The sequence below is a fragment of the Xyrauchen texanus genome, chromosome 28 (genome assembly GCF_025860055.1).
Source record: "Xyrauchen texanus isolate HMW12.3.18 chromosome 28, RBS_HiC_50CHRs, whole genome shotgun sequence".
NCBI classification, from domain to species: Eukaryota; Metazoa; Chordata; class Actinopteri; order Cypriniformes; family Catostomidae; genus Xyrauchen; species Xyrauchen texanus.
This window is the reverse complement of record NC_068303.1, coordinates 40,384,390-40,398,838: the sequence shown is the minus strand read 5'-3', so window position 1 is coordinate 40,398,838 and position 14,449 is coordinate 40,384,390. Positions and strand designations below refer to the sequence as shown.

General features: G+C 42.4%; 1 protein-coding gene across 4 annotated transcripts in view; it reads right to left on the bottom strand.

Moving 5' to 3' along the window:
* lama2 (laminin, alpha 2) overlaps positions 1 to 14,449 on the bottom strand; it is a 385,152-nt gene that overhangs the window by 17,332 nt on the left and 353,371 nt on the right. For 3 of the 4 annotated variants that reach the window (XM_052095596.1, XM_052095597.1, XM_052095598.1), the window contains 4 exons: positions 9,766 to 9,917; positions 6,546 to 6,722; positions 3,444 to 3,618; positions 365 to 427 (listed from right to left, as the gene is read on the bottom strand). In XM_052095596.1, coding sequence (XP_051951556.1) covers positions 365 to 427; positions 3,444 to 3,618; positions 6,546 to 6,722; positions 9,766 to 9,917 — 567 coding nt within the window. The remainder of the gene's footprint in view (positions 1 to 364; positions 428 to 3,443; positions 3,619 to 6,545; positions 6,723 to 9,765; positions 9,918 to 14,449) is intronic. The other variant, XM_052095599.1, reaches the window with a different exon arrangement.

Here is a 14,449-nt window from a genome sequence, read left to right as displayed (position 1 = left end):
CTCTGCATGTTTCAATCTTTTCAAGAAGTTCAAAATTAGAAGTGATTTAGGAGCTTTTTGATAGTTTTATACCATGCATGTCATTAAACAGAGGGTATGTCAATCCCTCACAGTCTTGTTTTATTTCCATCAAAAATCCAAGATGGCGCTACTTTGAATAATATCTATAGTCGTGAGAAACAAAATGATGACTGTTTTGACGCAAAAATCTTTACTATCATTATAAATAGGGTTGTTTACATTTACATTTAATCAAATTAACATACCGAATTAATTGCAACATTTGCTGAGAAAGGCCCCCAAATAATGACAATTCAATATTGTGTGTTTGGGCATGTGCTGGTGTGAGTAAAGCAGTTAATACCATTGGTTCTTTGACTTTTGAGGGCGAGTCTGGGATGGGGATGACCTCTGCAGGGGGCGTGGCCTAAGAGCAGCAGAATGACAGCAGCAGACAGAGACAATGAAGCTGCTTAAGGACATTAGAAATCAGGTAAAGTACTGCAGGTAAAGCTTTTACAAAAATCACACAAACTATAGAGAAATATAAATGTCATTTGTCAGTCATAATCAGCGCATGAGAGCATTATAGTGTACTAAATACAAATAAAAGTAAAAAGAAAAGAAACATGGTCCTGGACAGATTTAGATACTGCCTAAAAACTGTTCTATAGTAAATTTCTATTACAAAGGTATTGTAGTACAAGACTGTTCATGTACTACATAGTATCCTCAGATAGCCACACAAACACAGGCTGTCAGAAAACAGTAATCTGCCAACATAGACAGTATTTTTTTTTACTTCAGTTTTCTGAACCATTTAGACTCAATGACTTTTAATAAACTGGTGTCAATGTGATTTTTAGTGAATGTATGAAGAATGCAACATTAACATATGGACAACATGTAAAACGTAATCTCTTTATGTATGTACTTTAAGACAAATATTAGGACATTCCAACCAGTCTTCAAAGGATTTGTAAACCTTTGTACACCTCTAAACGTCTGCAAAAGGGTTTATGTTGTATGTGCTGTCAATGTGTTGATATTGTACATTTCAGTGTCTACCCAAACGTATGGAAATGTATGTACAGTAAGGATTAGAACAGAATTAGCACCTGAAGGAGAGATTGGCAGAGGTGCTAATGTTGTTAGCGTTAGCTGCCAAACAGAATCTGTGATAAAAGAGGCAAGCAGTACATAAACTACAGCAGCACAGCTAGAATAGATCTCTCTCTCTCTCTCTCTCTCTCTCTCTCTCTCTCTCTCAATCAATCTCTCTATAAGCCTTGTATTCAACTCATCTTTGTGGCTAATGGCCTGGAAAACTGCTCCATATTTTACTGCAGCCCTTGTGCTCTCTTTCTCTCTCACTTCCTTGATCCTCTTTTCTCTCTGCCCTTCACTCCATTTCCTATAGTTCTTTTTCTAAACCTAATGTAGTCATCGGTTTATCCTAAATATTGTGTGAGTGTAAAATTAGCACGTCCCAAACTGAAGTGCTTTCAAAATAGTATGTCAAAGGTGTCCTAGTGGTGTGCTATTGCCAGTAAATTTTCAAAGTGTGCATCCTTGCATGCTTTTTCGGCAAATATTGCCCACAACGCCTTTGCTAAACATTAATATTAGTTCCCCTAGCCTGTATTTGGTCCTCTCGTGTCTAGAAATTTCAGTCAGTGTAAACCGAGTTTTGGCTATCTTTCTCTGCCTGTGAGAAAATGAGATCTCAGACAGGCTGATCTTGAATCTCCCCTGTATGACGTCATACGGGGGAAAGGTTACCTCCCATTTTTCTCTGCTTTGCCCGCCCAGAGAATCTGAGCTAGGAAGTACGAACGCGCGCGATTTTAGTTTATCCTCGAGAGATATCATGGCGTGTGACCGATTGAAGCACAAAAGTTGCTCAATAATTGAATGCACAAATGATCACAGAAGTCTTTTTTTACTTCCTTCATCCAATCCCCAGAAGGATCAATGGATAAATTTCATTTACTCTGGGAATGCACTGACACAACACACCAAATTTTTGTATGTCTGCGCCAAACATTTCACAGACGACTGTTTTCAAAACATGGGTCAGTTCAGAGCTGGGCATGCTGAACGTCTGAAACTGAAGTCTGGATCAGTACCAACTCTCTTTGGCTCACCTTCAAACCTCGGACAAGTAAGTCAACTAATTATATATAATTGTGTTGCTTTACTATTTATGGTTACCTAGCTTGTTACACGTAGAATGTGGCTGTAACATTAGCTATGCAGCTAACAGCCGAGTTACTGTCGCTAATGTAAAGGTAGATAGCATCAGGTATATGTGTGAATACACACACTGTAACGCAAGTGTTGTACACTTCTTTGTTATTTGGATATCCGTTCTCCTGTTGGTGATATGTTTACATAATTACAGACGTTTCATATCTCTGCGTACTAGAACATCTAACGTTAGGCACAAAAAAACAGTTTTTTCCCCATGCTATCTGCACACACTTGGCTAATGAAGCTCATTCTGATTCTGATTCAAACTGAAACGCTTGAACGACTGCGTGTCTAAGTGCCATTGCAATATATCCAATGTAAACATGCATGTTACCGTTGCCGCAAGCTGGTCAAGACCACACCCACACTACACCTTGCCCCACCTTTCTCCTCCTCATTAGCATTTAAAACTGCAGACACCGAAACGGCACGTCTGAAGGAAAGCTCATTATGGGTTGGCTTGTAGTGGCTATAATTCTGTACCAAGGCTGAATTTTGTAAAAGAGATTTCAGATACAGTACTAGGGACCACTAAGGCCTATATCAAAGCCTACAAAAAGAAGCATGTCAGGGGACCTTTAAGATGATTTACAGCAGGTGTAAAATTGAAGTAAAAATTGAAATAAATGTGAAAATCATGAATGTCTTACCCTGTTGACCCCCCAGCTTAAACCAGCCTAAAAGAGTTTGATGGTCTGGCTCTAAGACCAGTGGATCGACCAAATAAACCAGCTCAACACCAGCTTGGTACATTGGGGAGACCAGCTAGACTGTACCAAACCAGCTATGAATAGCAAACTATCTTCAACTGGTTTAAGCTGATTTTATTTAGGTCTAAATATAAAGAAAAACATTTGTAATAAACAAATATTTTACCCTGCTTAAAAAAAGAAAAAAGATCATTTTTTTTAAGATGCTTTGATGGTTTTAGAGGGTCTACCAACCTGGTCAGACTGGTGTGGTTTGCTGGTTTTAGAGGTATTTTGGGCACTTTTCTGCTGGCTAGGCTGGAAGACCAACTAAACCATCAAACTATCTTAGTCTTGTTTAAGCTATTTATTTTGTTAGGGTACTCACCCATCTCCACATAAAGAATAAACGTTTAGTGCAAAATATAAGTATGTAAATTGTAGCCTGTGTTAAACTGTCAGATGGCACTCTCTACACACAATGCCCCTGTCAGGACGTACAGTGGAGGATGGTGGTGGCTTAGCTGGTTCTGGTGTGAGCGCTGGTTTGGATGAAGCCTCTTCCTCCTCCTCTTCTTCTTCAGGAATCTCTGGTGGGGGAGGGGGTGGAGCCAAGTCAGGGCACTGACCAATCTCTGCGTTCTCAAAGGCGATTGGTTGGGAGAAATCCACAGGGCTGTTTCATCGACAGACACAAGACACAGTTTTATGTGAGGGACCGATGACATAACGTGACTCCAATCAGGTGAATAATGAACACTCTTATAAGCAAGGACAGACTCATTTAAATTAATCTGGTAGAGGGCAATGGGGTTCACTGTAGTGGAAAAGACACACAGCCCACTGACAGAGATTCATGCTCCTCATTAGAGCAAGAAAAACTGTGATTATTAATGTCATACAGCATTTAGCTTATGACAGCAACTCAAAACTGCACTGGAAGGAAAACAAGACCTTTAATATAGCGCCACGGGAGGCTTGGGAAAAAATGGGTCAATGTTTACACCAGTCGCTGAAATTTTCTCTGTGTGAAAACCACTGGAAGAGTCAGTGTAGTACAATAGAGTTGTGACATATTACAGTGAGTAGTGTACATTTATCTTGTGCAGTTAAAGGTGACCTCTAATTGCTTGTAAGAGTTGCTAATGTCTTTGCCATGAGCTTATCTGTATGACAGTGTGGTCACTTACTAACATTACTTTCAGGAACTCTTATGGCTTAGACAAAACAAAACTTGCTTTACGAACCAAGAGATCACAAGGAATGCTTAACCAATGTTTAGTTAAATCAACAGAATGGTTCAATATCTGCAGCTAATAACATTACAAAATCATTTAAAAAAAAAAGAATTTTTAACTTTTGCTAGACTACATTATTTCTAAATAAGTTTCCAGTTAAAGCCAGAAGCTTTAAGGTTTGTTTCACGGTTACTTTAAGTCCAACAAAGAAATGTTGGTCCCACTTTAGTGGCTTAAACTACTATGTACTAACATTAAAATACATACAATACAACAGTGGTGGATTTAGGCATGGGCGACATAGGCAGGCCCCCGGGGCATGTTTAGCAAGATGTTGTTCTGCAAAATTCTCACAAGATTCACATTTGCTGCTACTGAGATTGAGGTATGGGAAGGGTTAAGGTTTAGGATAAAGGGGCAGTCACACTGGGCTTTGAGCACACACATTTTTTCGGACAATGCACAGAACCAGGATATGATGTCACACGGGAGGACTTCTGGTGTAAGTAAAGAATACATCACAAATATCAAATAATATTTCCATTATTGAACACATCCATTAAACATTCACAAGTAAGTGAACCCCTAGGCTAATAAAATTAGCAAAAGCTAATTAGACACAGGAGACTCAGGAGTTTCATCCAAATAATGAAACAAGATTTTCTATTCACAAGAAGCATCATATGACGTGGACCATGCCTTGCAAAAAAGAGATTTCAGAAGACCTACAGTCAATAATTGTTGCTTTGCATAAAGCTGGAAAGGGTTACAAAGTTATTTTGAAGAGCTTAGATATTCATCTGTCCACAGATGATTTAGTACCGTGGGTACACCTGTTTCATGTGCATCAACTTTCTACCGAGAGAAGCTGTCCGTTTCTGCATGTGTTAGTTGGCAAAATGCAAGCGGAGAAAATAAGCTCCTGCATCATTTAATCAGTTTGAAATGCACTTTATGATATGCATGTAGCGTAATAATGCAGGTATTAATTTAAAATGTTCAGTTAATAGCTAGAGGTAGGTTTTTTTTTAGTTAAGGACCGTAACGAAAATTAATCATGGTTTTACTATAGTAATATTGTAGTAACCATGACTGTAATAACAAGGAATGTTGTCCCCATGGTTTTCTTAGCAGAAATCATGGTTTTGATGGAATTAACCATTGTTTTACAACAGTAATACTGTAGTTTCCATATAGTAACCTTGATTTTCCTATAGTATTGTAACTATGACAGTAATCATGTTAATTTGGTGGTTACTATGATTTTACTACAAATACAATGTTTCAACTGTGGTTACTGTGGTAAAAACATAGTGATTTGTAGTGAGGGCAAATTTCTTGAAGTGTCTGTTACTAAATAGAATATTTTTACTTTGGATTTGTCAGTAATATTTTTTCCCCTTAACATAACAAATAATGAACCGACACTTAAACTGTGATACAAACCGAACTGTGAGAAATTTCAACCATTACACCCCTACTATGTATGGCGTAAAAAGGGCACCACACACCAACATGAATACATACATGAAGTTTATCAAGATATTCTACAGGATAATATCAGGCTTGCTGTGTGCAAGCTAAAGCTCAGTAGAAGTTGGGTGATCTAAGTAAATCCACTGTAGAATTGCTTAAAAAAAAGAAAATCCACCTTTCGGAGTATCCCAGTCAGACCTGATATGTCTGAGCTAAAGCAGTTCTGTAAGGTAAAATGGTCCAAATCTCCTTCTGAACGTTGTGCAGGTCTAATCCGCTGCTACAGGAAACACTTGGTTGAGGTTATTGCCGTCTAAGGAGGATCACCAGTTATTAAATCTAAGGGTTCACATACTTTTTCCACAGCACTGTGAATGTTTAATAGGATGTGTTCAATAAAGACATGAATGATTATAGTTGTTTGTGTGTTGTTAGCTTAAACATATTGTGTTTGTCTATACTTGTGACTTTAATGAATATGAGATCACATTTTATGACCAATCAATGCAGAAAACCAGATAATTCCAAATGGTTCACGTAATTTGTTTCCACTGTAAACGTATGTACATAATAAGTACCTTGTATCAAATACTTAAGTACAAGGTAGTTAAAGACGCCTAATATAAAGTGGGTCTAAACTTTTTTATTTTCTAGTTCTATAGAAATATATGTACTGGAGCTTTAAAAATACCCAGAAACCATTCCACAGATCTGAAGAACCTATAAAGAAACATCAAGAACTTTTTTAATCTCCAAAGATCCACGCAGTTGTTGCTATTCTTGCTAGGCTTCTTGACGGTTCTCTGCTGAACTATTGAAGAACCTTTATTTTATAAGAGTGTCGCGAGGTAATGAAAGATGAATAATGAGTTTTGTAGAGCAGACATACACAGTGTTGACCAGAAGGTTCCAGATGCAGCCTTCAAACGGCATGTTGGGCCGCTGCAGACCCGTTTCTATGTCAACTGGAATTCCACCGATGAAGAGACGGTGGATGCTCATGGGAAGATCGCTGGGTAACGCCTGCTGCATCAGCGGTTCTTCATCCACCTGCACAGTGAAAGATCTACACAAACACACATTTGTTTATTTCAAAATAATAATCTCTTAAAGTTGACCACATTTACATGCACAACAGCGATTAAGGTAATTAACTGGTTAAGACTTTATTCTGAAAACAATTAAAGTTCAAATGCTCCATAAAGGTTTAAATGCTTCGCAGAGTATTCATCTATTCATAATATTCCTCCTGATGTAAAAAGAAGAAACTGAAACATGCTTTTTTCTTCTTCTTCTTTAAACTGTGCTAAATTTGAAAATGTAAGTGTTCTTGAACTCTGGCAAGGCACAATATTTATTTATCATTATTATTATTATTATTTAACCTAATAATGGAGTCCTATCATAAAAGATCCTGATAGTCTTATGGGACTTTCACCTGTTTGTAGGATATATTGATTTTATTTTCATTTCTTTTAATGTTTGAATTTGTATTTATTATTCACTGCAAAAATGTGTGCTTGACATTTCACATTTTGCTTGACACCTCTTGCCTCTAGAATAATGTTGGTATACATGCACAGACAAATGAAAATACTGTTTCATGCAGATATTAATATCTGAAATACCAGGAGAAACCACATTAACAACATATTCCACAGTTATGTAGCTTACAAATTCAGCTTCATCTGGTAAGAAAAAAGAAAAATAATATATTTGTTTTAAATAATAATAGTATTTTATTATTATTAGGCTATTATTATGAAAAGGCATATACAAGGCACATTTTATTAATAGAAACTATAAATGTAAGAGTAATACTTAAAAATGGGTGTTTTGATGCACTTCCGGTTTAAGCCGTCACTTCTCACCTGAGCTTACGATACGCCTACGTCATATGCCGGGAATCGACTCTCTTGTGAGTGCGAGGACAGCCGTTACCAGAAGCCAGTGATTATAGTTTATAAAGTTATAAATATGTATATTTTTCTTACAAAAACATATTGCTTCACTTCAGAAGGCCTTTATTAACCCCCTGGATCCGTGTGGATTACTATTTTGATGGATGGATGTGCTTTTTTGGGCTTCAAAATCTAAGGTACCATTCACTCCCATTATAAAGCTTGGAGGAGCCAGGATATTTTTTAATATAACTCCGATTGTGTTTGGCTGAAAGACGAAAGTCATATACAACTGGGGTGGCTTGAGGGTGAGTAAATTATGGGATCATTTTCATTTTTGGGTGAACTAACCCTTTAAGGTTTTTATGATACTAAATAATGATTGATTTCTGTTTGCAGTGGCTCTGGAATGCAGCATTACTTCATACATCTTCATACAGAGAAAGTTATTAAGATATAGTTTAGAGAGATACCAATATCTTTGTATTTTAATTACTCTGAATACTGACAGCAGGTCTAGGAATTGTTTCACATACTTCAGCACATCATCCTCAACCTGATTTTCATACGGTGTCCAGACCCCTCAGAGAGTCGCATCAAACTGATGACATGAGACGGCTGAAGTGAAGTGAAGTTTGGTTTCATTTGTTGTATCCAAAAGATAATGGTCTGACTCTGTTTGTCAGTCCAGTGAAAACAAAATGATTCTGTATCTGCCCCAGTGCTAAAATAGTTTAAGAGCTTTTCATAGGTCAATTGTTTTTATTTATCTTTACTTAGTTTATTACTTGTTTATTAATCTTACTTATGTTATAATGATAACTTATATTTAATGTTAAACTATTTAATGTTTATGATTTTTATATAATTCATATTACTGCTGATGAACTTTTAGCTTATTATTACAAACCTGTGGATTTATTAAGTCAATTCTCACAACTATTGCATTGTTATTTAATTGTGTTCATTATTGCTTATAACTATTAAAAATGCTTTACTAAATAATACTTAAGTGTCTTTTATATGGTTATTTCACTTTCTTAGTGATATAGTATATGAACTATTCAATTTTCATATCCATTGAACGTTCTTCTGGCAATAAAACAATAAAATACATTACAAAACAAAACAAAAAACAAAATGTTTAGGTTGCATTTTGGGTACCCCTAAACAGAAACCTTTATGGTTCTCTTGATAGAACCTTTAAAAAGGCCTCTATATATAACCTTTTAGAGGTTTCAGATATGAAGTGAACGATAGAACCCTTTAGGGTTCTATTTGGAACCTTTTCTTCCAAGAGTGTATCGAGAATAAGGTGCATTTCAAACTGTTCTGAGACCAGTGCAGACAGACAGCACACTGGAGGTTAAGTCATTCACTAAATAGGGAGCAAGGGAGCATCCTATAGCTCTCTATAACTGTTCTGAGACCAGTGCAGACAGACAGCACACTGGAGGTTAAGTCATTCACTAAATAGGGAGCAAGGGAACATCCTATATCGCTCCTATAACTGTTCTGAGACCAGTGCAGACAGACATCACACTGGAGGTTAAGTCATTCACTAAATAGGGAGCAAGGGAGCATCCTATATCTCTCTATGCAGTTAAGTGCGTTCACTCCTAAAATCTGATCAAAAGTTCAGTTTCAGGCTGCAGATGATGTTTGGATCACTCAACATGATCATCAATACATAGATTCACAATTTATAATGGATCATTTTATTTGAACATGGTTGGCAGTGATTGGATGATGCTGGTCATTACTTTGAATCAGAATTATGTATGATCATGTCTGATGTAATGTCTGTAACATCTCAAAAACATGAATAACCAACACTCCTGGACACATAATTAACTATTTGACTTTCTATAGCTTGGAATTCTTTAAAATGTAAAGTCACTGCCCACATATGATGACATTAATTTTTAGGATAACTATTTGCTCTAGAATGTTTTTTTTAGTTTTTTTTTTATGCTACTAGTTACAAATCAAAAATGGAAATGGAAAATGCACCCAGCAGTCACACGGGGGTCTCAGGAGGAAACATTTATAATGTGCGGGAACAGAAGATGAGATTTATTATTATGACTATCTGTTTTGTCTAGACACATTTATGTGGCCACGTATAAATGCAATGTACACACCCAAAAGAACTTCCATCTGATCCATCAAGAGGCATGAAATGGGCCCAAAGAAAGACAGACTTACGATCCATGGAGTCTCTGGATGCGCAGTGAGTGTTCTCGTCCATCATGCAGGATTCCCTTGTCTGGTTTTCTGAGAGCTCTCCGTGGGTTCCTGCTGCCTGTGAACACCAGCACCTCCAGAGCTCCTTTATTCAGCTGTACAGACAGGAAGGGCTATCGACAGACAGACAGACAGACAGAGTGATGTTAGAAATGGACCTATACTGAGATGCCAATGTTCTTGATTTGAGTTCTTATTTTCTCTGGAAAGCTCCTCATGAGATTGAGATATTCCATGAGATCAAGAATCTTTCTGAGGGGAAACATTCTGTTTGAAAAGAAATTGAAATGGATAGTTCACCCAAAAATAAAAATTCTGACAAATGAATTGCTTTCCACAAAAGGAAAAGCTAAATTTCAATGTGATTGTTGCTCTTTGCAGAAGTTTTTTTGCAGAAAATAAATTTTATTACAAAATATTCAGACATATACGTCATTCACAGAGCATTATGGGAATGGGCGGTCACTGCAGAGCTCTTTTGGTGTGCTTTATTGTCTGCAATTCTCTGATTGGTGGATTTCTCTTCAAGATCATGGGTAATGTAGTTCTTCACCAGGAATTCCTCAATTATTCATGATTTAAGTTGAACTAACATGTACTAATGGCTTCAACAGTAGTTCATAACATCAATTAACAACCTCGGAGCTCACGGAAGTTCTGTCTTTAAAGGTTTATGAGTTGTATTTGCCTATGGAAAAAATGTATGGGATTTTTACTTCCAGAACCAGATTGCTGCACTCTAATGTAATAGGAATTTGGGGTGATTATCTAACAGGCATGGACTACAAGCCCCCAAACTACAATTTAAATGGACTTTAAAGAGCAGAAATAGAACAAGTATTTAGATGTTTAAAATAAATAAATAACTTAAATTCTAAATACCCTCCCTCAGCTGAGCTAGGCTGTCCAGGACGCGAGCTGCGGCGAGAGAGCATGCTATAGCAGAGAGTATAATCAGTCAGACGGTTTTGAGAGCACCCTCTCAATGCTGCACAGGAATTGAGCAAAGCGATGCAAGAGCAGGGCTCCTTTCTTCACGTCGACGGCAACTTTCATGTGGCGCGTGCATAGTGCAAGTGACCCCGACCATGCCGTAAATTGGAGGAATGAATGAGGAGCAGCACAGAGAACCCTTGGCCTCTCTGAAGCTGCACTACCACAAAATGACACCCACTTAATTTATGAGCGATAATGAATTTCAAAAGGTGGCGGTCCAAGACCCTCTCCCGGGAGGGCTATCGCAAATTGGAGGCAATCCATCAAAAAGGCAAGATGTAAATCTATTTTTACAAACGGAGTATCACGGGGAGGTTAGTACAGAGACTGGCTACTACAGACATGTGGCATAATTGATGTGCTGCCCCTGAGCTGAGCAAGAGAGAAATATGATGAAGACATTACTGACATAGATGTAGAAAGTCATTTTAATTAAAACGATCACCACGCACCAGGCCTTTAGTCCACCTGGTAACAAAAAAAGATCAACTTTTGTTTGCTAAAGGGCAGAGACAATTACAGTCCTGCCTATATAATAAATCTCTTTTATGAGCTGTGAGACCCCTGTAACAGTGTGGATTCAATATGATCTTGTAGAGAAGGCCAAGGCTCTCTGGACATCTACTATTCTCCATAATCACCATCCTCTCAGTGTCTGAGACTTTGGCTAAAATGAGTCTATTTGAGACGTTGAAGTATATGACCAGTCATTTTTTTCTTAAAGGAATATTCCTGGTTCACTGCACAGCATTTGTGGCATTGTTACGATACTTGTGTTCTCTAGTCACGTTCATGTCACGTTTCCATGTGGTCCGTCCCGTGTTTTCTGTTTCACCCTCGCCAGTCACGTTCCATGTCACTCTTCCTTGTTACCCGTCCCGTGTTTTCCGTTTCACCGAACACGCTCCTGGTCATGTCTTCCTTGTTGCCCGCCTGTGTTTCACTGTCTCTGTTAGAACTACACTTCCCTTCATCCTCGCTCCTCATCACCGCTGTCACAGCGTTATTTTACCATCACATGTCTTTGTTAATCTGTCATTGGGTTTGTTTGCTCATTGGTTCCTTTGTTCTCTGTCTGTGTATTTAAGCCCTGTCTGTTTGTTCTGTGGTGGTCGTTCGTTAATGTAAGTACAGCGTTTCCGTGTTCCTGTCCAGTTGTATGTTTTCCGCTCTCTGTCCGTGTTTCCGTTATTCGTTTCATGGTTACCCTGTTGTCCGTCAGCCCGTCCAAGGTTCCCCTGCTGTTCCAGTGTTCCTGCCGTTTTTTCCCATAGTGGATTTTGCTTTGTTTTTATGTTTTTTTATTTTGTCATCCCCCAATAAAACCCGCGTTTGGATCCGCATTCTTGTCTGTCTTCCCTGGTCATCACAGAACGTACGACCACCATGGATCCAGCGGTCTTGCGGGCAAGCTGCCATCTGCTCAGCCTCATGCAGGGAAACCGTCCAGTGGAGGATTACATCTGCGATTTCCTCGCAATTGCGGATGCCACTGACTTCCCTGACTCCGACCTGGCGGCGTTTTTTCGGGCCAACCTGAGTTGTACGCTCCAGGAACGGTTGCCACCGACGACGCGCGGCTGGACGCTCCTCGACGTCATTGAGGAGACCCTGCTGATCTGCGCTTCGCCGTTCACTGTGGGCGTCATCGAGGAGAGCCCTCCCACAGTGGTAACCCTCCATTCGCCCGTGGTTCGTCCCTTCACGCCAGCTTTGGTCAGTGAGCCTGCACGGTCCACTTCGTCTGCCCGGAGGAGGAAGAGAAGACAGGCTTCCGCCTCCCGGCCCACGCCTGCCCCGGCCAGCGAGCCAGAGCCCACGCCTGCCCCGGCCAGCGAGCCGCTAGCCCCCGACGTCAGTGAGCCAGCGCCTGTCACCTCCGACGCCAGTGAGCCAGCGCCTGTCGCCTCCGACGCCAGTGAGCCAGCGCCTGTAGCCTCCGACGCCAGTGAGCCAGCGCCTGTAGCCTCTACCGTCCCAGAGCCAGCGCCTGTAGCCTCTACCGTCCCAGAGCCAGCGCCTGTAGCCTCTACCGTCCCAGAACCAGCGCCTGTAGCCTCTACCGTCCCAGAGCCAGCACCTGTAGCCTCTACCGTCCCAGAGCCAGCGCCTTCCGAGCTTCCCAGAGCTCCGCCCTCAGAGCTTCCCAGAGCTCCGCCTTCCGAGCCTCCCGAGCTTCCCAGAGCTCCGCCTCCCGAGCTTTCCAGAGCTCCGCCTCCTACGGCTCTACTCCCAAAGACTCCCGAGCCTTCCAGAGCTCCGCCTCCCGAGCCTTCCAGAGCTCCACCTCCCGAGCCTTCCAGAGCTCCACCTTCCGAGCTTCCTGAGCCTTCCAGAGCTCCGCCCTCAGAGCTTTCCAGAGCTCCACCCTCACAGCTTTCCAGAGCTCCGCCCTCAGAGCTTTCCAGGGCTCCGCCTCCCGAGCCTCCTACGGCTCTACTCCCAAAGACTCCAGAGCCTTCTACAGCTCCACCTCCCGAGCTTTCCAGAGCTCCGCCTCCCGAGACTTCCAGAGCTCCACCTTCCGAGCTTCCCAAGCCTTCCAGAGCTCCGCCCTCCGAGCCTCCCAGAGCTTCACCTCTCGGGCCCCTCGAGCCTTCCAGGACTCCGCCCCTCGAACCGCCCAGGGCTCCACTCCTCAAGCCTCTCGAGCCTGCCACGGCCCTTCTCCCCGAGCCTCCTACGGCTCCACCTCCCGGGCCTCCTACGGCTCCATCTCCCGAGCCTCCTACGGCTCTGCTCCCAGAGACTCCAGGGCTTTCTAGAGCTCCGCCCCTCGAGCCTCCTACGGCTCCACCTCCCGAGCCTCCTATGGCTCCACCTCCCGGGCCCTCTAGGACTCCGCTCCTCAAGTCTCTCGAGCCTCCCAGGGCGCCACCTCCATCGGCCCCGCCGCCAGAGCCTTCCGGGTCTCCACCTCTAGGGCCTCCTTACCCGGCCCCTGTCCTGTGGTCTCCTCCCAGGGCCCCTGACCCTGTTCCTGACCTGTGGCCTCCTCCCGGGCCCCCTGACCCAGTCCCTGTCCTGCGGGCTCCTCCCAGGCCTCCTTACCCGGCCCCTGTCCTGTGGTCTCCTCCCAGGGCCCCTGACCCTGTTTCTGACCTGTGGCCTCCTCCCAGGCCTCCTGACCCGGCCCCTGTCCTGTGGCCTCCTCCCAGGGCCCCGGACCCTGTTCCTGACCTGTGGCCTCCTCCCAGGCCTCCTGACCCGGCCCCTGTCCTGTGGTCTCCTCCCAGGGCCCCTGACCCTGTTTCTGACCTGTGGCCTCCTCCCAGGCCTCCTGACCCGGCCCCTGTCCTGTGGCCTCCTCCCAGGGCCCCGGACCCTGTTCCTGACCTGTGGCCTCCTCCCAGGCCTCCTGACCCGGCCCCTGTCCTGTGGCCTCCTCCCGGGGCCCCTGACCCAGTCCCTGCCCCGTGGCCAACTCCCGGGCCACCTAAACATGTCCCTGTCTCGTGGCCAACTTCCGGGCCACCCAAACCTGCTCACCTATTGTGGCCACCTCCCAGTTCACCTAGACCTACCCTTGCCCAGTCAATACCTCCCTGCCCTCCTAAACCAGTTCCTTCCCGGTGGAGAATTCCTAGACCACCTGACCCTAGCCCGATATCGCAACCCCATAGACTGCCTGCCTTCCCCCTCGGCCTCC